At 42.3% G+C, this 25,288-nt stretch overlaps 2 protein-coding genes across 6 annotated transcripts; one reads left to right on the top strand and one right to left on the bottom strand.

Moving 5' to 3' along the window:
• Positions 1 to 130: 130 nt before the first annotated feature.
• On the top strand, positions 131 to 6,838 carry prkar2ab (protein kinase, cAMP-dependent, regulatory, type II, alpha, B). Its single transcript, XM_077001929.1, is given in 11 exon segments — positions 131 to 1,034; positions 1,459 to 1,494; positions 1,731 to 1,870; positions 2,151 to 2,200; positions 2,202 to 2,255; positions 2,431 to 2,584; positions 2,680 to 2,781; positions 2,959 to 3,033; positions 3,145 to 3,210; positions 3,466 to 3,613; positions 4,676 to 6,838. Coding segments are annotated over 11 exon segments (1,263 nt in total). The 5' UTR covers positions 131 to 721; the 3' UTR covers positions 4,801 to 6,838.
• LOC143512011 (msx2-interacting protein) lies at positions 6,809 to 25,239 on the bottom strand. Of its 5 annotated transcripts, XR_013130337.1 has the most exons (16): positions 24,967 to 25,239; positions 23,410 to 23,730; positions 19,712 to 20,197; positions 18,822 to 18,982; positions 18,487 to 18,687; positions 18,252 to 18,403; positions 18,023 to 18,148; positions 17,673 to 17,786; positions 17,466 to 17,579; positions 17,276 to 17,376; positions 9,846 to 17,160; positions 9,558 to 9,650; positions 9,194 to 9,388; positions 8,013 to 8,171; positions 7,543 to 7,861; positions 6,809 to 7,228 (listed from the first exon to the last, which is right to left on the bottom strand). XR_013130337.1 is itself a non-coding variant. In XM_077001855.1 (15 exons), the coding sequence occupies exons 1-15, from the start codon at positions 25,047 to 25,049 to the stop codon at positions 7,730 to 7,732; spliced, it is 9,753 nt and encodes a 3,250-aa protein (XP_076857970.1). In that variant the 5' UTR covers positions 25,050 to 25,239; the 3' UTR covers positions 6,809 to 7,729. The 5 variants fall into 5 exon arrangements, 4 of the variants coding, with proteins under 4 accessions (XP_076857970.1, XP_076857984.1, XP_076857993.1 ...); XM_077001855.1 differs by having other exon boundaries at positions 6,809 to 7,861; XM_077001869.1 differs by having other exon boundaries at positions 6,809 to 7,861; positions 18,822 to 18,979.
• Between the last annotated feature and the right edge of the window lie 49 nt (positions 25,240 to 25,288).

Below are 25,288 nucleotides of genomic sequence, written 5' to 3'. Positions count from 1 at the left end.
ATTGATAATTTGGCTGAACTGAAGGATCAAACAGATGAATGTTCGGTGAGGTGGGTTCTGGGTACACCCTCCTGGGCACGGCAGACTCAGCAGCTCGCCCACCCTGGGGAACTCTTGGGGCTTCTGAATATGTTTCCAAAATGTTTTCTACAAAAGCTAAAATAGATTCCATTAGGAAACAGGAAATGTGACGGGCTGTGATTTTAAGATTTGAATTTAAGACCGAGGAAGCTGAATGGGTCAGTACTTTCCCCTGCATAAGTACCCAAATATGGAAGCAAACCAATCCAGGAACCAGAGCAATGTTTAGAACATCTGGAGAAACCTCTCAGAATTTGCTGTTGCCTATTAAAATATCCTTTTGTAAATATTTATATAAAGATTGTTTTAAATCTGAAAGTTCTATTTGTAGACCTCTTCTTTAACTTAAATGTGCTGCATGTCCCCGTGGTATACAGCAGAGTATTTATCGAACTTCATAATGATTTGCCTTCTGGCTAATGATGTCCCTCCACTCCCAGTCATGCCCAGAATTTCCCACTATCTGGTGACTCTTTTGGAAAGCTCACTAGAGAATTAACTGGGAGTTTCTGTGCTCTAAACATTAGGTTTCCATCCATGTTTGCAGAACCAGCTTTTAGATTTTTTATTATTATTCCCATAGAGCTCATGTTTGACAAGTTGCTTTGTGTTTAAATTTTGGCTTGGCTGTAGCGTTAATATGAGCGTTGAGATCCCGGCTGGTTTGACGGACCTGCTGAAAGGTTACACGGTTGAAGTACTGACACAGAGACCGCCTGACCTGCTGGAGTTCGCCGTGCAGTACTTCAGCAGTCTGAAAGAACGGCGCAGAGCGGAGCCGAGCGCTCGCGCACCGGAACCGAGCATTGGGACCACCACGGTAGGCTGTCGCCGCGCCAGCAGGTCCCCGGTGAAGAGAGCAGTGGCCTTTGATAAGGATGCGGTACCAACGGAATCCAGTGAGGAGGGCGAGCACACTGAAGATTGCTTTCCTGCTGATTTCACGTTCAAACGTAGGTAGAAAAGATGCAGATGAGACTTCAAAAGGTTATATAGTCAACGTTATGATTGACAATGATTTATAATGTCTTAAGATTATTGCTTTTTTTTTCTACAACTGTATGGGCAAAGAATAAAACCTGCCATTAAAATAATTACTGACATCTCGCGCATATATATATATATATATATGCGCGATGTCAGTAATTATTATATTAATTATATATATATATATATATATATATATATATATATATATATATATATATATATATAATTAATATAATTAAACATATATAGAATTTCGCCAGAATTTTCGTCAATGCAGTTATGCAAAAATTATTGTTTTTGTTCATTCATTGTTTGGGGGTGGGCAGCTTGGACATAAATGATTGAGAAAAAGGCATTAATGAACTCAACGTTACTTTGTCTCTGTAGCTTCGCCAGCCGGTAAAAGCAGCCGCAGAGGATCAGGTGGGTGCAGGAAGAGCGCGAGGTTCAGTTCTGGACTCGGTTCGGGTAGATGTGTTACTGAGGTAGAGCTACATGAATGGCAAAATTTCACACGTCGATAAATTCCCCGGTAATTGTGCTGATTATATAAAATTATAGCGATATGTGGTCACTATTATCGTAGTGTTTCCTAGAATCTGCTTTGCTTCAACGCTGAGAGCTTGTGTGATACTAAAGTGGCCCTAATGTTCCGGTAGTGTGCGCAGAGCCTTTTAACCCAGACGATGATGAGGATGACTCCTCGCAGCCGAAGGTCGTCCACCCCAAAACAGACCAGCAACGCTGTCGATTACAGGACGCCTGCAAAGACATTCTGCTGTTCAAAACTCTGGACGCGGTAATTCAAACAGGGCGCTCAGTGCCCACTGTGGGACACACATTCTCCCGTGTTCGGTGGGTGTTGAAAGCCGAGAACGTGCAGCAGTCCGATAGACGTTATTGGTCGCCTTCTCGGGGGTGCAACTTGATCAGTGTCTGTTGCCGCAACCACTTTATGTCCTATTTAAAATGTTTATAAGCACAGATTGATATGTTGTACGATGTGCAATTGTTAGTGAGTTTTTTTTTGTTGTTTTTTATTTTAATTTTTTGATGGGGTGGGGTCATCTTTGTCTCAGGAGCAGTTTTCAGAGGTCTTGGATGCCATGTTTGAGGTCCATGTGGAACCAACAACACATCATAGATCAGGGAGACGTTGGAGACAACTTCTATGTGATTGACAGGTTTGTGCCTAAGATGCGTTTGAATAAATAATGATATTTACAGCATGTATCATAAATATCTAGATTGTTGTTTTAGTGACTTAAAAGTGGCATTTTTATTTATTATATATATTTATATGTTTATTTATATTTATTATTATTTATTATATTCTGTTGTGTTTTCTGTGTGCCTCAGAGGAGTGTACGACATCGAGGTGAAGCGGGATGGACAGATCTACTGTGTGGGAAAATACCACGGCAGAGGCAGCTTTGGGGAGTTGGCCCTCTTGTACAGCAGTGCACGCGCTGCTACTATCATCGCTCGCCAGGCGGGGGCGCTGTGGGCATTGGTGGTTTTAACTATAAACTCCATTAGCTTGTTACTGACATATAGTTGTGATATGGTGTTTGTTTCTATACTTATGTAGGAATCTTTCATTTTCAGGACAGGGCAACATTCCACAGGCTCATTGTGAGAAATAATGCCCAGAAGAGGAAAATGTATGAGGCTTTCATTGAGTCTGTGCCACTCCTGAAGTCTCTCGAGGTGCTTGTGTGTTTTTAAGTGTATCCATACATACGTGTATACATGCGTGCATACATGTGTGCAAACATGCAAGCAAACACCTGTTGCTGTCAGACCTCTTTGATGTGACATCTGGTGTGTGATCTTCAGCTGGAAAATTTTTGTCAGTCACATTTTGTCTCCATCTGTGTTCCTCAGCTGTCTGAGCGGATGAAGATCGTTGATGTTCTAGGAGTGAAAATCTTCCAAAATGGAGATCAGATCATTAAACAGGTTGGACCACTGGATGTTTAAGTGCTCTTAGCCTGTTCCTGCCTTCATCTAAACAGGAGCATCAGTGTATGTCCTACTGTTGTCAGGACAGTCATTTTTTTTCGTTGCCAGTGCGATGAGGCAGACTGCTTCTACATCGTGGAGTCCGGAGAAGTAAAGATCATGATCAAGAACAAAGTAACCCTGTGTGTGTGTGTGTGTGTGTGTGTGTGTGTGTGTGTGTGTGTGTGTGTGTGTGTGTGTGTGAAGTCTTCACATTTAGTTAAAGGGACTGAAGTCACAAAATATGAAACAAAGTTTTCTTCGGTATTTTAATTCCCAGCTGGTTTTGTTTGCAAGTGTAATGCGAGTGAAATCCCCAGAGTGAGAGAGATTCTCCCCGGTGTGTGCCTGTGTGTGTGGACAGTTTGTCTCTCTTTCTCTTCTGCCCAGACTAAAGCTGGACAGAGTGGCCTGACAGACCCTGAGGAGGTGGAGATAGCCCGCTGCACTAGGGGGCAGTATTTTGGAGAGCTGGCATTGGTTACTAACAAACCCAGAGCTGCGTCGGTCTATGCCGTGGGAGAGACCAAGTGTTTAGGTGAGGAGGAGTCTTCTTTAGGTGAGGAGGAGTCTTTATGTGAGGAGGACTCTTCTTTAGATCAGGAGGAGTCTTCTTTAGGTGAGGAGTAATCAACTTTATGCGAGGAGGACTCTTCTTTCGGTCAGGAGGAGTATTCTTTAGGTGAGGAGTAATCATCTTTATTTGAGGAGGAGTCTTCTTTAGGTGATGAGGAGACTTCTTTAGGTCAGGAAGAGTCTTCTCTACGTCAGGAGGAGTCTTCTTTAGGTCAGGAGGAGTCATCTTTAGGTGACTAAATACTCACTGCTTAGAGAAGTGCACTGTCTCCCCAGGTCCAATCCCAATTGTAGATTGTTTTATGCTTTTATGCTTTATTTCATTGCTATGCTGGTGTTTTGCTCTGCATCGTCTAGTCTGCATATGCACATGCTCTTCTGTAATCTTTCATCTTTGTGTTGCTGCATGAAAACAATGTTTCATTTAAGAGGAGACGGACTCTAGAACTTTCTCTAATGGGCAATTAATAGCTGATTAATGGCTGATGAATGGCTGGTTGATGGGTGATTAGTGGGTGATTAATGGCAGGTTGATGGGTGATTAATGGCTGATTAATGGGTAATTAATGGCTGATTAATGGTTGATGGATGCAACAGTCTTCAAAGTGAGAAAAATAGGCAATGAAAGAGAGTCATTGTGATACATTTGGGTCTGAATCTATCAAAACATTCTGATCACTTTTTAAACACCAACAGTACATTCTTCACAACACCCAAGGACAGGAATCATGCAGATATTTTATCTCATCAAGTTTGAGAAGTCTAATAGGATCATTTTCTCAGCTATTTATCCCAAATTAAAATTATTTCTTGTAGTTCAGTGTGATCTCACAGCATTGGCAAGTTTGTGGCTGTAGTACTCTCTCACTGGGATCCGAGATCACAGCACCTTGGAGAGACTCGAGTTCCTCTGAAATTCATACACACACAGCCCAGAGGCACTTCGGTTTCATATGATTTTCCGTCTTGAAATGTGTCTTAAAAGGCCAGTTTAAATAAAATCTTGCTTTATTTTCTCTATTAGTGATTGACATTCAGGCGTTTGAGCGCTTGTTGGGTCCCTGTAAAGAGATAATGAAGAGGAATATCACTTCCTACGAAGAGCAGCTGGTGGCACTCTTCAGACCAAGTGAAGATCCGAAACAATAGAGTCCCCGTGGCCTGCTGCGCTTTGTTTCCACTAGGGGGAGGCTCTCCAAATTAATGGAGAATTCCAACATTGCAGCCCTTATCTGTACCACACCATTGTTCACCTTTTCATTCAGTTTATTTTGGGCCCCCCCAATTTGTGTTTTCAGTCTGTTTTAGTCACTAGGTAACGCTTCGTGTTTTGTGCGTATAATTTATTCTTAGGACAATTAACAGGAATGTAATATCAAATCTTGTAATAAACCATATTAGTGGTGTCATAACTTGTGGGACAACAGTGAATTGCACATTTGGTAGACAGGAAGCCCAAATTGTTGTGTTTCATAAACATTAAGATTTCCTTTATTTCTTCTATTATTATTTTTAAGGTGATCTAATATGGCACTTTTCAGGGTAGGGTCAAACAGATCTGATCCTTTACAATAAGGATTTACAAAAATTCCGATTTAGTCACATGGTTTACGTGTCAACAGAGGGCTCTCAGGAAATATGTCTCATACCAATACTGAAGAAAGTGGGTCCTCATGCTAATCATGAGGTCAGGCACAGAAAAACAAACAGTTTCTTCCAGTTTGGTATGACATTATTTGACTGATATGACAAAGAGCCAACTAAACAGTTTTCTGTTGGTAACAAACATTCAAGAAACAGCATTTCTGCTCTAAAATCCACTTTGCAAATCATTGTGAACTGTGAGCTAAATGAAAAACCACATTCACCTTAAAATGGCTGAAACAGTTGGCATTTGAATTTCTACAACTAACCTTGTTGCTCACATTTCACTATGAAAGTGAGAATTGTGCCAGTATGTTTTTCTCAAATTCTGCAAAACGTTCATGCTGTGCCCATTAACAAAACATAAATAAATGAATGCATGAATAGGTGATTAGATGAACAGTTGAATAGGATGTGTTCTTGGCAATGTTTACTTATGTATCGATTTGTCGGAAGTAGTCACACACTGATACACACACTAATCATAGATCTCACAAAGGCAAGAGGGGAATATTCAGTCAAGACCATTAAGACTGCAGCTTCTGGAGAGAAAACTACTAACAATCTTATAAAACATGATACAAGTTCAGTAATGGAAGAGCATTACAGAAGAGCCTTGTTACTGCATTATTGTCTAAAACCTTGAAATGCAACTTTATAAATTTGCCATCATGAAATTTCTTCTCATATGGTTTTTGTTGAACTAATGTGGCTTAGATGTAATTTAATGCTGTTTGTGCCCTCAAACCCATCCTGTTATCTTTTTGTTAATGTGGAGTTTCAGTCTAATAGTCCTGTTTGGATATTCAGTGTTTGGCTAATTTATGTAGACAGATAAATGGATGTTCCATCATAGTCTAACCAAAAATGGCTTGAGCTTTATCATGGAATTTGTGCTTGGGGTACAGTATCATGTATGGAGATTTGCAAAGTGTTGCTTGGTAGAGTGAAACATAAATATAACAAACAAGACACCGAGCACACACTGCACTACTACATTTGTGCCAACATTGAATAACAATGTAAAAGCAAGTGAGAAAAACTAAATTTCACATTTCAAATGTATCCATAGATCTAAGAATTTATAATTAAATAAATAGGAAAGGTCATTTTGCATTGTTCTTTAGACTGGGTATGGACTATTTCTCCATCTGTGCAACTTTTTAATTAGATACCATCCAAATAAGGTCACCAACATATTCACCTCTGGCTATATACTATAGAAATATAGCTTTCATTCTCCAATTAAAACAGTATGCAGTGATGTTCTGGAATTTTTCCAATTCTGTTAAAAAGGTTTTGAATTAAAAGTATTTGCTGCATTAATAGTAATAGGATACATATAAGGTCAAGTCTCAATGTGCTGTTGTCAAAATCTTTTTATAATCCTTATATCCTTTTATACACATCTAAAATTGCTTTGTTTAAATAAAAAACAAAAGGTATTACTGTTTATGTTTTTGTTTGGTTAGACATTTATTTCACACAAAATGATTTTCTCATGGAGGATCAATAAACACAGACGGTGAAATGAGAGAGCACATGACTGTTATATTCAAGTTTTCTGGATGTGTTTTCTTTTTTTTTTTATTTGAGTAAGAAAATTTGAAGTGCCCGCAACAAACCCTCACAAGAGCTGCCAGCCCACAAGTCTTCGCTTATTTACATCACAAATTGAAGTTCGTTTTTCATGTAGCTCTTCGCTCGTCTCTTCCCTTGATTTCAGTAATTAGTTCCATGGTTGAGAATAATAAAGGGCAACTCTCCTGGGTTTAAGCCAACTTGCCAAGGTTTTAAATATTTAAAATATTTACAGTCCTGCGATCCAAAGACTCCAGACTCCACAGCTCTGTCTGCTGCTCGGTGAGCAGATGAGCCTACTGTAATCTGCATTAGCAAAGTGAGTGACACAGCGAGGCTGATGAGTAATCCCCTGAAACATACATTCTCAATGTTATTCTCCTCAATAAGGAGCACTGACCAATGTGCATGATTACTTAAAAACTGATTAGTCTGTTACAATGATTTATATCATCCACCTTTTAAAAAATTAACAGAACCAAAAATCACCAGAGGAAGAAATAAAGGCCTCCACTCCATCACTCGTTTGCCCCCCCCCCCTTCTTTAAACATCCTGATTTCCCAAAGAATTTCCATGAGTAAAAAAAATTCACCAATAAATACAAATACAGCAGAGAAATGGTGAAATGAGCTTGTACATGATCTGGAGTAGTGTTGCAGGCAGACCTGTTTGGAGAGACAGAGGGCCTTCAGAAGAAACACGGACTAGAGGCAAAGACTGATATGTAGAAGTTAGGATTCCAAACAAACGACACCAATATCTCCAGAGATCAGGGTCTTGGCGCTGTGGATGCACACATCTCCACTGATGTGAAAGTTGAGGTGCACAGAGCTTGGTGTATGGACTTCAGGATCACACGGATGTGATGACGATCATGAGGTGAGGGGAGATGCTGGAGATCTGGCTCAGAAGGTCTGGAGCGAGGCGTGACAGATGGCTCTGCGAGAAGTCACACGGTGGGAAAATCTGCAACACGTAGGCAGGCTAGAGGAACAAAGAGCAAACACTGAATTATTCCACAAAAAGATTTAAATGCATATTAGACATGATGGCTATGATTTAGACTAGTCAGCCAGATGTTATTTCATTAACACCAGATCACAAAAGCATATCTTTGGGGAGGTGGAATACACACCTGATTGGATCCAGGATTGGGTACATTGATGATGCCTGCAGCAAGCTTGGCCTTCAAATAGTTGATGAAGGCTGATTTGAGGGCTTGTGTCTGGCTCACAACATCGTCCTGATCCCGGCCACACGGCATGGCCAGCAGCAAACAGAAATCACTCTCACCCTGCAGTCCAACCAGCAGAGAAGATGGAACACGCATTATAACTTTACAGACAAAATCTGTGTGTTTACATACACACAATTCAATAACAAGGTGGCAGATTGCATCAGAAATGCAATGATCACATTTATATGCACTTCAGTAATCGGGTAATGGGAAAACACTGTCTACATTTGTCTGGCAGTAATCAGATATCTGCTTTACAGCCCACCAATAAACTCACAGAAGTGGCATGAGACATAAGCTCAAAATGGTCATTTCTGGTTCCCACCATCTAGGAGATGAATATTCAAACTCCATCTCTGTTAGCATGCAATTAGCATTATTTCTACATAAGTGATTTTATTGTTGCCACATCATAACTGTTGTTCAAAATGGCAGTTTCCAGTTTGCAGTTTCCAGTAGAGCTTTGTCTACTTGTCAGCTTTTGTAGGTTTTCATGAGGAGTCTAAGAAAACCGAAAGAAATCAGAGCACTAAGAAACTAAGTAACCTGATCAAGGAGTTGAAATCCATCACTCTACCAGATTTCAAGAAATCCTATTATAGGTATAATCTAATCCAGGGGTGCCCACAAAGTTTCAGGTTGCGAGCTACTTATAAGATGACCAAGTCAGAAAGATCTACCTCGCACCGAGTGTAATTTGTTGATGGGTGGGGTGGGTGGTGGCGAACGTAACTTGTTACCGGGGGGGTGTATATATACAACCGTCAGAGCAGATGGACGATATCCTGTCATTCATCCACTACTTTTTAATGTCATGCGATCTACCCGCATTCCTTTGTGATCGACCGACACTTCCTTCGCGATCAACCGGTCGATCGCGATCGACGTAATGGGCACCCCTGATCTAATCTATGAAATTGGAGATAACCACTTATAACTGCACTTAAAATCAGACAACTGCAAAAATTCGCCAATGATCCATTACTGAACACAAGCAAATCTCCAAGTTTCAAGTCCATTCAAATACAGAAATGTGTCCGTGTTTGATGCTGCCTATGAAATTCCTGCTGTTGACTCACAGTCATTCTGCGAGCGACTCCTTCAAGCTGTGGCGTCTCTAATCTCATCCTCTGGACAATACGCAGGAGAGCACCAGTTTCTGGCAGGGGAAGTGATCTCAGGCCGAGAGACTTGTTTCCACACACAAAATGTAGCTGGACAGCAGCTGTGTCATTCTTCAGTGCCAACAGGCCTTGCCACACAATTGGGTACTTCTGTTAAAGACAAACAAAACCACCAATGAAAATTGAGAAACTTGTGCTGGGGGAAATTGTAAACTTTAATTCAAGATTTTTAATAATCATGGAGATCCCATGACTAATTTGAATAGTTCTTTCAAACAACTTCTGCAATTCCTCCAAATGTTCTGTGCACATGACTTACAGTCAGAAGCTGTACCATGTTGACTTGTTGGTGTCCAACATGCTCCAAGTTCCCTTCAGCTTGTGGCTGACTGTGATCTGATTCTTGAACGCCCTTTATTGGAGACACACCCCACATTAATACAATTCTCATATTTAATTAAGACTACACTGTAGTACTCAGAGAAACAATACATGTTGAATTAAGCTTGTGCAAGCAAACTGCTTCTAAAGGAAGTGAAAGCAATTACTGAGGCCCCACACACATGCATGCACAAAAATTAAATGCACTACTGTAAATATTACTTGCCTGTGAGGGTGTGATGTTACGAGGTGGTTGGCTAATACCCAAAGGTGAACCGTCAGGATACTGAGAGTGGACCGTGCGCAGGTTTGTGTAGATGCTCGAATATTCAGAAAAGGACGGCACAGGACCAGAAGGGATCAGCTGCACCCGCTGAGGTGAAGCCATGGCAGGCACAGAACCAAGAATTCCCATCATTCCATCTTTTCCAGGGGGTGATGTAGATCTTTTCAGTTCAGACTGCTTTAAAGGGTCCTTGTCAGACACACTCTTGGGTATAAGATGTGCTCGCGGGGACAACGATGCTGTAATGCTAGTAGGGGTGGAAGTGGGAGGAACAACTTCAGTAATGTGCCCCTGGTGCAGCTCCGCAGCTGGTCGCTCCCCCTGCTGGTGGTGCATAAGCATTCTCATATCTCTCGGCATGTTAAATCGTTCCAGTGACAGTTCACTATGAAGAGGCCCACGGTATCCTGTTGGTATGGTCTCCGGTTTCAGTTGAGTCGCTGGTGGTCTTCCAAGTGCTTGATGAAAACGTCTGGCGTCTTCCTCACCACCTTCATGACCTCTGGAATTTGCCGGGTTGACTTTGAGGACCATTTCTCGGTTTCCCACAGCCTGTGGAGACGTAGGACGCTGTTGACCAGAAGGCCAGGTGGAGGCAAGGCCCTCAGAGTGGATACCATAATTCATCAATGGCAGTGGAGGTGTATTAACTCTTACTTCTCCCTGAGAAAGGTGACCGATTGGAATGGCCTGACTCACCCGGTGAGGTGACATTCTTCCAAGATTACTATGTGTACTGTGAGGAGGCATGATGACGGACTGCTCAGAGTGATGAACACTGGGAACATACTGAGACATTGTGGGCAAACCAGATGGCAAGACCATGGAAACACCTTTGGGTGATGAGGATCCAATAGGAGAAGACACTTTAGCAAAGGGCGAAGGTGGGTGTCCAGATTTTCTTGGGGAACGTGGTTCCTGCTTTGGCTGAATATGTGAAGATGCTCTCTCGGTAGCGGTGCCTGATATAAACCCAACATGATTACCACCTTGAGAAGAAAGGTGAGGGCTGATGGCAGGACTAATAGTAGACACCCATGCAGGTTTCACAGTGTCTACTTTAACAGGCTCATTTCCTTCACCTTTCTTGGGATGCTTCATTAGCATTGCATATTCTGGATGAAACCCCATTACTGGTGAAGGACCAGGTGTCTGCTGTAGCCTTTTAACAACTCCACTTTGAACTGAAGAATATGGGTCCAATTTGTCCAATACAGATTCTTGCTTAATTGAGGAGACCGGCTGTGACTTCAGGGAATGACTGTGGTCAGAGGGAGGCAGGGAGCCCTTAGGAGTAGCAGGCTGGGAGGCACTGTAAAGTTCCTGCTTAATCTGGGGCATGGACACCAGCTGCTGGGACTCTATGTCTACTGCACTAGGTGGTGGGATCGGACTGATCTTGGCACTAATCCGATGTGGTCCCTCAATTTTCTGTCCTGAGTGACTCAGCACAACAACCCCTTCAGAGGTATTTACTCTGAGGCCTGCACTAGAGCCTGTACTCAGGGATGTGCTCTCCACTATATAGCGACCTGCATTTCCACCTTCTTCTCCAACTGGTGGCAAGTGATAAGTACTACTTTCCTCCATGCTGGGCTGGTACATCTGTTTTGAAGGCTGCTTGTCCACGAAGGGATTTCCCATAGGAATACTGGGCTTATCCTCAGACTCAGAAGGATTACAAACTCGACTGATCACAGAAGTAGCAGTGGAGGCAATGACTGAAATCACAGATTTCTCACTGAAGACTTGTTTTGTTTCTGGGGATGGCAAGGACGCTGGTGGCCGAACGATGGGTTGGGCTGAAATAGAAGACTGCCTCTGTTCATGTGGAGCACTCTTAGCTTCACTCTCCCTTGCATGCATAGTGCCAGGTGCAGCACCAATATCTGGGTTTGGAATATTTCTTGGCTTTGTGAGAATTTTACGTAAATCACTGGTGTTGGTATCATAGGTAGAGTCAGAATGTAATGTTGGATTTTCTAATGATGCTGTAGGCGTCACTGAAGGGGACAGTAATGCAGTCTCCTTTGTTTGACTGAGTCTCTCTGTAGGGGAAACTGGATGCCTACTTTGTTGTGGCTTGAGGCAAATACTTGTGGGAGAAAGAGAGGGAGATGTACACTCATAAGGATGAGGATGAGGTTTGAGAGATGTTGGGCTTTTGTTAGATGCGTGACCAGATGGTTTGGGCAAGTCAGGTTGTTCTTTAAGAGGGACCTCTGTCATTTTAAGAGCATCAGAGACATTCACTGTTGAAGTCTGATCCAGCTTAGTGGAGGGAGTGATCACAGCACCTGTATCTGGTGATGAAATCTCTGTGGGAGTTGGTAACTCTGCAGGTATGCATTCTGGTGACTTAACTGAACGTCTCTCTGTGTCCAGAATATCCTTGTTTGTTTCCTTTTTGTTCACAGCAGCCTTTTGAGCTTTGGACCTCTTCTGGGCCTTTGCTCTGCTTTTACCCCCTTTCCTTGGCATTCCTGTATTACTGTCCTCTTGGACAGCAGCAGAGTTATTACTTTCAGCAACCTTTGCATCTGGACCTAGTGTTTGAATAGCAGAGTCTATGACAGAGCTGATTCCTTGGTCTTGCGTTAGGCTGCAAGACATGTCTTCAGAAGTAATAGAATCAATAGCAGCAGCAAGTTCAGTTTCACTAGCTGGATTTGCAGGTTTTTCTTCCTCTGGTTCGCATTCAGGCTCCTCTACCAGTTGGGATAATGGAGGTTGTGGCTCTGATGGACTTTTACATTGGATTGGTGTAGAGTCTTCTGTAAGCTTGGCAATGTTCTCAACAGCTTGCTCCAGTTCCATCTGCCGAGATAACAGCGCCTCATGGGGATCCTTGACCTTGGTGGGAGGAGTTACAGACTCTTCCTTAACATCACCTTCATTCTCCAGAACTTCTTTCTCAGTGCTAGGTTCTAGTAGCTGATCTTTGGGGGATGTACCTGGCATATTTTTTTTAGAATGATCCTGCCCAGCATCACCCTCTCCTGTCTGCAGCATTGCCTTTACTTCAGTCACATCAAGCCTGATTCTGAGATTTCTGAGGAAAACAGATTTATCTTCCGTCAGTAGTTTTGGATTGCGGTTTAATCGAGTTGGCTTTGCTCTTCCACTTTTATCAAAAGATGAGTGCTCATGAATAGGATTTGTTACTTTCTCTTGGCTTGCAGTGGCCCTTTCCATTTGAGGTACCGTATCTTTCTCTGCCTTCGTTTCTGAATTTTGTGATTTATGCTCCTCCTTTGACTCGTTTTCCACAGAAGAATCATCATGCTGAATAGTACTGTTCTGAGGGTCCATGTCCATCTCAGATGAATCTACCCTCTGAATGCAAGCATCAGACATTTTATCCATTTTGTCTCCCTTTTTCCCTAATCCTGATACAGAGGTACCACCTTGATTAGCTCTTTGTAAGTGGGGAGTATGTTTGCCTTTGCCTGCTTTAGTGACTGCTTCAGTGTTTCCAATTTCAGTGATATCCACCTCTTTGATCTCAGTAATTTTTGACCGTTCACTTTTCCCAGCTGAAATATCCTCTCCTTGGCGGCGATTTTTAGGTGGACGTCCCCGTCTTGGTGCAGTAAGGCTGTCTGGTTCAGGTTGTTGTCCATCTTTGTCTAATCCACGCTTGCGTGCACCTCGTGGTGATTCGACATCTTTGCCAGTTGGTGGTGCAGATTCATCTTCAATTGGTGTGGCATAAACGGAACGTACATTCCGACGCCTTGCCCTTACAGGAAGTACATTTTGTTCTATTCCTTGCTCTGTATCAGGGCTATGTATAGGAGATTTACCAGTTGACTTGGTATCTGAAATTGCTTTAGAAGAATCTCCTCTTGGAGAAGATGAACGTTTAAGTTTTTCTCTATCAATGCGCTCACTTTTTCGTGTGCTTTGCTTATCTGGTGTGTTTGGGGAGCTCAGAGGGGCTACTGGTGTTGGAGGTGAAGTTTTAACCTTCTTATTCCTTGACCTTGGAGGAGGAGAAATCGGTTCCTCCACTGCATAACTCTCTGCACATTTTGGATCGATCTCTTTGGGGGGAGCTTCAGCTCCTATGGTCACAGGCTCTGGTTTCTCCAATTGTTCACCTTCATCTACAATCATAGGCGACAAAGAGTTCTGTAGTTCAGGGAGTTCAGTCTGTGGCTCTGCTTCTGCTTCATAACTCACTTGTGTCTCAGTGGTCAGTGGCTCACTACTTGAAAAACGCTCAGCATCTTCATCAGGAGTTACCTCCAATTCATTTCCAGGGCTTGCTTTTGTCTCATTAATTAAAGTACTGGATTCCTGGCATTCTGGGCTATTTGAGGATTCATTAGACAATAGGTGTGACTGAGGAACAAAGGGCTGTTCAGGCTGTTTTTCATCTTCTTTTATTGGAAGAGCAAGTTCCCTGGGAGAAGTTTCAACATTACTTGACTCCAGTTGTGGGGACATTTCTTTAACTGTTAAGACAGATAGTGTAGTCTGAGTTTCTTGTGTAGGATTTACATGAAGGTTCTGGAGAGGGCTTGCCTGAGGGGCTTGTACAGGGCTGATGGGTTTAATTTCAGTTTGCTGTGTGTTAGGTTCATCAGTATGTTGCTGATCTTGTTCTTCTTCCTCTTGTGTTTTATCAGTTGATCTTTCTTCTACACTTTCCTCTTTCTTGGACTCTTGCTGAGACTGGTCTTTCACCTTCTGCTGCTGCAGCCTTGTTAACTCCAAAAAACGATCATGGAAGAGAACCACTGGTTCAGAATCAGGCTCCGTTTGGCCTTGCTGGGCAGTTGAATAGCCCATACCATATTGTGGGTCTTCATGTTTTCGTTCCAAATGTTGAAGACGTCTTGAGTCTTGTTCAAAAATTGAACTGTGAAGAAAGCGAGAAGCAAATAGTTCTCTTCGCTCTTGTTCTTCTGGTTTAGGATCTTCCTTACGGTCATCCAATTTATCTTCAGACTCGCTTCGTATTTTCTTCTTTTTCATGTACCATGAAGGTGTTGGTCGTGGTGTTGATTCAACCTTTTCCGTATCCTTTCTACTTCTCAAATTAGGAAAATGTGTGTCACCATCCAGAAATGACCAACTGTCTTCTCTTGAGAAGGACAAAGATTTTGCACGCTCTAGTAAAGCTTTAGTGTCTGGAGTGATTGTCTGATCAAGTGCATAAGAACAGAACTTGTTTCTCTCCAGTGGAGATGTTATCTTGGATTCTAATAATCTATCCCCACGTTGCCGTTCTGGAAGAGATACTGAGGTTGAAGGAACAGGAGAGTTTGGTTTGTGTTCTCTATCCTCTTCAGAATCTGAGCGTACCTCGCCAGGTTCCAAATCAGGCCACAGTCCATATTCTAAATATTTCCGATTGAGTCGCCTCTTCTCTGAGCTCCTTGAAAAGTCAGGTAACAAGTCTTGTTTTAAACGATTCTCCCAGCGCCTCTGCTGCTCATCCTGTAGAGGTGTGCTTAGTTTAGACACCTGTGAGGACTGTACTCTTTTACTTGCAAGCTCTGGATCTGGAAGAGCATTATCCTCAGATTTTGGTAGTTCTTTAACTTCTTTGACAGCGATTAGATGTGGAACGTCTGTATATTCTTCCTCTGCTTGCTGAGAGACATGCTGAAATCTTGGAGAATTTGCATTGTTCCATTCAGAGTCTTCATTCTTTGACCGGAAAATTCGGTATACACGCTCTCTCTTTGCACCGATATCCATGTCATATTGCTCCTGTTTCTTACTTTTACTTGGTGGAGAATTATCAGTGACATCCTGTGGTGGTTTTCCTACTTCATGCACCAAGCTACGATGCTCAAAATCTTCTGTGTCCACACACTGTGGAGTTTCTGGTTTTCCTGGCTTGTCAGGCTCTAGGAGCTGCTGCCGAAGCCTTCGGTTCTGCTCCATTTGCTTGCGATAACTTTGAGAAAGATCTATATCCAAATATTCGTCCCTACTTTTGTTGTCCTTTTCTGGGGTTCCATCACTGGAGAATCGTCTAGGTATGCTTGGTCCAGATTGAGATTTTGAGTCTAAATTCTCTGTGCTGCTCTCAGAATGGTCTGCTTGGTGCAGAGATGAAGTCTGAGGTTCAGCTTTAACACTGGGATCCAACTCTTCCCTTTGATTCAAAAGACAAGCTATCTTCTCAGATTTTAACTTGGAATGTTCCCTCTTCTGTGCCTCTTTTTCTACTATTTTTGCATCACCTTCTACCTCTTTTGAGGCAGTTAAATTTGCAACAAATTCTGCAGTTTGGCTAATCCCAGCAGTCTGTTCATCCTCAAGACGGCCTCTTTTCTGTCTTATGGCTTTGCTACTAGGATCACCAAAACGTCTTTTCCTTGCGGCAAGCCTATCAGAATCCAAAAGGGGTTCTTTCCCTTCACTTCCAGGGTCAGATTTTATGTGCTTTTTTGATCTTCCTTTGCCATCACGGTCTACTGGCTCACCTTTTCCTGCATCAAGTTTTTCCCCTTTTAGAGGCTCAAGGCGACACACTGGATCAGACGGTGAGGGTTCACTATCAACTTTATGCCTTTGCCTCTCTGAGCCATCAACATCTGAAACTTTTATTTTTCCAGAATTTGAATCCAGACTGGGTTCCCTGTCAGCTTCAGAAAGAGGTATGCTAGGGGACTGCACCTTCCCCCTTCGCGACTTTAATTTCTCTCCCTTCTCTCGGTCTGATTTATCCTTGCGCCTGCCACGCTTGTTCTTCTCAGTCCCAGTTACACGGTCTGCCTCTGCTTGCTCCATTTCTCTCTCAATACTCTCAGGCTTATAGTCCACTGGAGACTTTTCCGGCTTTTCAAACTGAGGTGGTGGTGGTGATAAGGAACTGCAGCTACCACTTCTCTCGGAAGAATGCCTATAAACACGCCGCTCCGGTTCTCTTGAGACACGGTCAGATGGTGAAGGGGAAACCGAAGGGGTTATGGGACGACGCTGATGGGATGGGCTCCATCTGCTACGATCTGCCTCAAATCGTTCACGTTCTCGCTCCCGCTCCCGCTGAATGTAACTATACTTTCTGATATCCTGTTCAAATGGGTCCCGGTAATCTCTGTATTCACGAGGATCTTCATGATACCGTGGGTCATAGTGATCACCTTGGTAATGGTCTAATTCTGTATAACGTTCACGGCTGCGGGCAGCATAGTCTCGCCGGGGATCCTCTGCATAAATTCCTGGTGTCCGAACATTTTCATAGTATGCTCTTTCAGCGGAGAAGTCATGATATGGAGGCCTTCGATCATCTCTGATAAAGTAGCAAGAAAAAGACAACAGTTAACACGAGCAGTTTCACTGCCTGATGCTTCATCAAAACACTACATAGTACACATCTGTGTTTGTTGGCATTTCAAAAAGCTTACCTTCTGTCTGAGGGAATTTCATAAAAGTCACGGATATCTTGTCCTGATGCCTGCATAGAACGATAGAATGCCATTTGGCTCTCCTGACTGGCAAAATCAACCTGCAAAGTAGTAGAACATACATTAAGCAACGGACAGAGCTATAAAGGTCATGAGTATGTTAGAAATGATAAAAGGAAGCTGCCCTTACCTTAACTTTATTGCCACCAATCTTCCATCCTTTGGTCTCTCTTACAGCAGCTTGTGCAAAATCAGTGTTGTTGTACAAAATAAGAGCCATCCCTTTTATTCTGTCAAAGACAACCTATAAGAATAACAATAATTGATTAGTTAATAGGATTAAAGCCAGTGCAATTCTAAAAGCAAACGTAATGTATACATTACGTGGATTACTTACTTTGACCACATGTCCATAGCGACAGAAGTGTCGTGTGAGATACTGCTCTGTGATGTTAGATGACAGACCATCTAACCACACACAAGTTGTAGGCATACTCTTGCCAAAACCAAGCTGAAATGGAAGAGACACTTCAAAATTTTGTCAAAGTATCTTTAAACAAATGTGCAATAACTTATGAATGCCATTTTATCCAGGTTTCTCCCATCCACCTGCAAGAAGCAGCCAAGTTTCCCCTGTCACACCACAGTTAAAGTGTTTCTAACCCAGCTTGCTCTAAGGAGAGTGAACAGCTTAGTTCCATGTACATGAGTTTACAACCACCCTGATGTTATAAGGTAGATAAATACCTTGAGTCTGTTGGTGCCCAAGTACTCCCCATCCATTTTCTTGATGGCTTTACACACACTGGCAATATCAGAGTATTGCACAAAGGCGTATTGAGGAACACCATTAACCCTCTTAATGTCAATATCCTAAAAATAAAACAGAACTTTAGAAAATGAACATAATTTACTTAAATACAATAAAGCCAAAACTACAAGAAAAAAGGGATTTAAAAAAATTTAAAACACTTACCACTATCTCTCCAAAGCGCTGAAATACATCAAGCAGTTGCTGATAGTTGGTGGTCTTCTCCAGATTTCCTATGAACAGTGTCCGAGTAGCCTTCGGGTGGAACTCATCTATTCTCCCATCCAACGGACGAAACTCATTCTCACTTTCCGTTTCTGTTAGTGAACAGATATGGTTAAAACAACCACACAGCACAAACTACACATGCTTGCACTTGGAGAGCCTGTATAATACATACCCGGGCCATTCCAGGCAGTCACCTCAATCAGCATTCCAAAGAAGAGCTTTCCTTTGGACACACTAAGAGCTTTCTCCTGGTCTTCTTGCTGTCTGAAGAAGACTAAGCCATACCGTTCCTCTGATGCTCCATGTATCTGCACAGATGTCACCTTTCCATATTTCTTAAACTCATGGAAAAGTCCATCCTTTAAACTCGTGTCTGGGGACACAAAGGGGCACAAATAAGACAGAAATAGTCTACAAAGTACATTAAAAAATCAAAATAAAATGTTTAACCACCCCCCCCCCCCCCCCCCCCCCCCCAGTGTATAGGACACAATTTTGCAGACAAACCTGTGGATCGCACAGGAAGGTTCTGGACCCTAATGCCAAAGCTTCTTCGTGGCTCATCACAATCCAAAGATAATGGAGGAGGAGCTGGAGGGGCATGTGTGGCTGCAGACTGAACTGAGCGTGCTCGAGACCCCTCACTAGAACTGCTGTTAGAGTCACTGCTGACAGAGGACAGACAGAGATGGAAACCTCTTTAGAACAAACACATGCAGTTCATCCATTTGATTACAGTAAATCAACATAGCCCAACAACGTCAGCGAAATGTTCAAAAAACAATGACGCATAGTACGGGAGATTTTCGGTTAATTTATATTATTGTACTGAACCTAACAAATGCAATGTTGAAAAGAGGCTGCCCTATGCAAACAAGCATATACACACACGCGCACACAAAAAATTCTACACATACACACACTTACACACACACAGACCGATTCTACTTGAGCATATTGATGAAATCCCCCCAAAAATGGAAAACAAAAACATAAATTTAACTATTTTATCCATGTCACATGTCCAGTTATAATGTGCAAAATATACTACAATATTTTTGTTGATACCGCATAGCTCTAATGTCTGAATATGAGTTTAAACTTCTATTCCTTGAGAAATTTTTAAAACACATTACATTCAAATAATTAAAACCTTTCATGCAAGTCATGTTATATAAACCATTATCTTCATTTTCAGCGGGCAGTTATCCATGACAATCAGCACATTTCACACTTGTGCTGACAGTTACACATGAAATTGGTCAAATGCTCAGTATAGGTACGATTCATAACGAAAACAGCTGAAACAGTATGAAACACGGACAGACTGCTGTTCGTTCCAGTGCATCTAGATTGTTCCTTCAATTACACATAGTTACTCAAAACTGTCACTCTACCTGCCACTACCAGTACTGCTGGTGCTGCTGACCGAATCCGAGCTGGATGATCGGCTCCGGGACCGCGAGCGGGGGCCTCTGCCTGGAGAGACAGGTGCTCTTTTGGGGGAGTGAGGTGTTTTGGGAGTCTGCGCTGTGGTCCTTTGGGGGGAGGGGTGCCGTGACTGCGAAGAGTGGGAGGACCTGCTGCGGCGATGGTGGTAGGTCCGATCGACGCGCCGGCCCCTGTCGTCACGGTAGGGGTCCCGACGTGCAGAGGTGGACAAGGTGAAGGGATCACGGATTCGGGGCTCAAAATGAGATTCTGGGGTATCAAAACCCCCACTAATTGCACTAACTGCTGGGCTGGAGCTGACCCCAGAGGCAAACATGGTGCGGTCACGGTAATAGTCCGTGTTGTAGTGCCGCGGCCTATCAAAAGTGCCACCACGTTCATGGTGTCCGTAAGGACTGTGCTCGTACGCTCGATCCCGACTGTCTGAGCTGCTGCAAGAGTGACAGGAAGAGATGGGAAAGGAGAAGAAACAAATATTCAAAAATCAACTAAAAACTATCAACCAAGTCATGTACACTTACAAGATCCATTCATGGGCTGCATTCTTTTAAATTTGTAATGCATGGATCAGAGTATTTCCTCCCACAAATCCACCCCCCCACCAAATGCCCAAAAATGGGCTTTAATAAACATTTTACACAGCATTTTAATCATACATTTTAATCAAAATGCAACTATGTGCAAACCTGAAAGTGGTCCAGATTTCATTACTTTACCAAATCAAATGTTAAAGGTCATAAATAAGCTCGTACATTATTTTTGTTGAGCTGGTACCTCAGCAGTTGAAAATTAACAAATTGCATCCCTAAGCACTTCATGTAGATGTAATGGTTCTACCATTTTAAAAATATGTTGCCACCATACACAAAGATGCATGGGCTTGTTGGATCATTTAGAAAAAATAGAACACGTGTCATTGTTGGGTATCACCTGCTATACCACCCACCCTTAATGTCAAGCTAATAAAGCTATCTTCTGTGTTAAGTTGCAACAAGCTAATTCGCCAAGTTTCAAATCCACAATATGTCCCTGAATGTTGCTTGTACTGTACAACATGACTCATTCCAACTACTGTACCTACCAGAAAAGTCTGACAGAACATCTAAAAGCAAACAGCCCAATTTGGACCAACACATTATTCTTTAAAATAACTTGAACATGTTTCCATGTTGTACAGAATGCACAAATATCGCATGCATCCAAAATTCACTATTTTCTGTTTGCCTTCTTTATAAATTTAAATCAAGAGTTGTGCTGTTATGTTTGGGGAACATGATATTCAAGCACTTTTCCACGTGTGTGTTTTGGGGGAAAAGGTTTAGTGAATTTGTTATGACATATGATTATCTTATTTCATTTTTTATTTGAATGCATGAAATTGAGGATTATGTGTAATTTGTAATCTGTGTAAAGTACTGTGTAATTTTGCAGATGAATATACTAAAATACTGACTGTTTGGTCAGAGATTGTATCCTCTTTATCCATATTCATAATATCAAATAATTAAGTCTGGGTAGGTGGATTCTAGGTCTACTAACACCTTCAGTTCCAATGTTTTAGATTTTCCCTTTGTCCTTGTAAAAGTCAGTGTTATTTGTTCCATTGGTAGTTCATGTTCTCCAAAATACTAAATTGCTGTTATTACCTAAAACAAAGCTAGAGAAAGGCCGAAGAACAGGCAGAGCATCTTGGAAGAGCAAGAATTGACACTGAAGAGGGCAGAAGCAGGAAGCGGACAGAAACTAACACACAAAAGGGAGGGAGGGAGGGGTTAATAAGACAAACTTGTGGCTCAGAAAGAATCTGTCTGGTCTTTCTGTCCAAAGAGATTTTTTTCTACAAGCTCTAAAGTTAGTGGAAAAAGGAGTAGAGAAACAAGGTGCATATCTGGGTTAGATAAAGAAAGCGCAAAAGATACACAAGGCAGGGCAATACCAACCTTTTCGGAGGGGTAAATGAACCTACATATCCCAAATACAATATAGGAGGGCAAATGTGTGAGCCAAAAATACCAAGGTCAAAAAGGTTGACTGAAAAATTGGGTAAATTGTCAAAATAAAAGTATCCTCCATCAGGACAAACGAGAAGGTCAAGATAATATCCAAAAATGGTTGTAATTCACAGAAAATCTACCAGGATGACTAAATTCTTGAAAATTGGCAGAAATGTCCCTAACACTACTGTTTAAAAAAATGTATTTTCCTCAACACGGCCACCTGACAGGATTAGGGAGAAAAATCCTTCCAGAGGTTGGAGTCTGAAAAAGCAAAATATATCCATGTTCCCTGTACTGCTGAACAGTGGAGTAATCCCAATATCAGTTTCAGGGCAGGCTACAGTGGAGTAAAATAACCAGCTTCTTAAACAAGTAAAAACAGAACTTCTTTAGCTAAAAAAAAAGTAATCCCAGTCTGTGATAGTTACTTCCATAGAATGTTATGAATTAGTCAGACTTTGGGATATTCCTTTACTTTAAACCAGTACATAGAAATCCTCAGATATTTTTTTAATACCTTCCATAAACTTGTAGGTACCAGGGCTTCTAATGTCCACTTTAAACCCCATTCGAATCATCTGATGTGACTGACAGGTACATCCACATTAAGACTTGGTAATCCAGCAATTGACTTGAACTCAACTTGCGCTTGTACATCCAAAAACGGGGTTAGATCCATGTTTTGAGACACAACTGTTTCTTCATCTATCCAACTGATAGGTCTTCTGGTCTTCAAGCTTTGACTTGATATTTGGTATATGCTCCAAAATTGTCCACCTTTTTTCCTTGAATTGTATTCATCATGTTTAGTTCCGCCCTGAATGTGACTAGCAGTGGAAATTGACAGGAAAACGAGGAAGCCCTGACTGCAAATACTCCACATGGACCCTGGAACATCAACCTCACCTTTTACGCAACAGAGATGACATTTCTTAAATCCAATGCCCTCTTTAAAATAGAATCTTTAGACTTGTCCTAATCCATTGGTGGTGTACACATCCAGGGTTGGCACAGCACCATGAGTGACAAGAGTTAGCACAATGACCGGATGGAAGATGGAAAACAAATTGAGCATGAAAAAAATCTGATTCTTGAGTAGATTTGAATGAAACTACCTTCATGTAAAAAAATTAAAAAAACAAACACAAAAACCCAAAACAAAAACAAAACACATCATGTACGTACTTAATCCATCAATGGCATGGTAAATACTTCCAGACAGGTGATCCAAGGAAGTACAGGTAAAATCCGACACTTTCGGGGGAAGGGGAACGCCTAATATCCAACTCACCAGATACGTTCCCGCGATCATAATATCCAAACTCACCAGGATATTTTCCACAGGGGTAATATCCAGCTCGGAGGAAGGATATGGCTCACACAGTAATCCCAATTATTGAACACACACCTTATATCCACACATTCTTAAAATGATAAATAGATATGGACAAATAATTCCATGAGCGGAGTCGGGCCTCAGAGAATGAAGAGCGAATCCCTAGATTACGGTCTTATCAAAATGCAATGGCCTTTGTTCATTCTCTTTTGATTAACCCAAAAAACCATAAACCCTTTGATAGTGGGGAAATGTTTTAATTTGACACGATAGTCCCCCTGCAGTTCAGAGGGAGACTGCATCCACTTACCCGTCTAATCTGCGCTCATAGCGTCCCTCTCTGGTGTGGAGAGACACCGGGGGTCCGTACACGGGCCCCACAGCACCCCTTGAGAAACCCGCAACTTCCCTCCCATGACTGCTAGAAGGGGGGTTGTCGTCCAGTCCCCGCACAGCACTAGGGACTGAGCCAGGTTCATTGTAATCAGTGCGAAGGTCTCTGTCCCCCATTTTGTTGACTGCATTGTGGGCCTTCTGAGCACTTTTGATGTCAACAAAATCCACAAAGGCTGCCACGCCACCTTCGGAACCCCGCTTGCGGAGGACTTTAACACTCTCCACTCGCCCATACCTAGAAAAGACAAAGGAAAACTGAGATCACATACACAAATACAAATTACTTTGTACAAGCACAATCAACAAAACTAATGGATGTAGTATCTATTTTAAGACAGCGGGGGAGGGGGATTCTACTAGGAGGCACTGGGGCAGTCCAAAAATTACTTGCAACACTGTTTGGCCACTTTGATTTAGTGCCGTTTAAATTTTATTTTCTTGTAACCCATTTACATTCGTTAAAACCACAAGGGGCCGGTATGACTGACTATACTATTGCTAAGTATTTCTTCCTTATTCTACCTAGACAGCGATATGTTTACCCTTATATATAAAAAACAAAAGCAAAAAAACGGATCCAGATTTATCATTGGGGTGAAACGACCTTTGTTGACAATATACTTCAGCTCTCCCAGCCGTGCAGAACTGTACGTAACTACTTACAGTAACTTTTCAAAGCTAAAAGCATTCAAAGTTGATGGTGGACGGCATGATTCAAAATGGCATGGTTTCTTTACGAGGCTACGATCAATTATTTGATTATAAGTGCAGCTAGAGATGTATAGCTAGACTACATTTGTACATACATGGTCACAGTTAAGAAACTATCCGGATCGAGTTTGCGAGCTAACAGTGTAACAATGGCTCCGTTATTGGACGAGCTGAGCAGCGGGCGACCTGAACGAATCCGTTCAGGAAGAGATACGACGGTTCAACTCAGTGTTGGCTACACGAGCTAGCTACACAGTCAAACACACCAAAAACAACGTTCGTCTGCAATAAATGTTATTTTTTGACACTCCGTATTACTTATCGATCATGCAGTAACCGCGTAAGTCACATACTGGTTCGAGATATACGGATAAAAATAAGCACAAATCGATGTGAAATTAGCTAGCCAGCCAACGAGGTAGCAAGCTAGCTAATCGACTAGCCAGTTCCAACCACAAGATGTTTAGCTAGCTAGATAACGCTAGCCATCTTAAATAGCTTAAAGAATAAACATACACTGTTCGCATCGTCAAAATTCTGCGCGTTAAGTGTACTTATAAAAATATGTTCGAGATCTGTATTAACGCGCCACGATATAGTTTAGATCCTGGGCGGCTGAGTTGTTTTTCAACGCGGTTTAAAACTGCTCTTGTGCGAGGCGAGGCGCAGGCCGTGTCCATGGCGCTAGCATGTTAGCCAGCTAGCATACAACATAGCGCGCGCTGTTTTCCGAGAGCAAACCCCCTCTTGTATAACTCACCGTTTAAAATGTTCAACAATTTTTTCTTCTCGAACATGTTCGGGTAAATTTCCCACCCAAAGGTGTCTGGTTTCCCGAACCATCCTGCGTATCCCCTTTCCCGTTCATACACATATGCTCTTTCACGTATTTTAATCTCTGACCGTCGGGGAAATCCGCCTTCCAAAATGAACGCCGTGAGATCGTGTGAAAAAGCGTCTGACTGGCGCGTCTGAACGCAGGCGTGTGAACTGCACGGGGACGCGCGGAGCGTTCGTCGATGACGGTTACAGCGCATCTCCAACTCAACTTCTCGTGACTGCGCGTTCCCGACATTACACGA

The sequence above is a fragment of the Brachyhypopomus gauderio genome, chromosome 1 (assembly GCF_052324685.1).
Source record: "Brachyhypopomus gauderio isolate BG-103 chromosome 1, BGAUD_0.2, whole genome shotgun sequence".
Taxonomy (NCBI): Eukaryota; Metazoa; Chordata; class Actinopteri; order Gymnotiformes; family Hypopomidae; genus Brachyhypopomus; species Brachyhypopomus gauderio.
The sequence above is the reverse complement of the archived record's forward strand: the minus strand, read 5'-3'. Positions and strand labels throughout refer to the sequence as shown.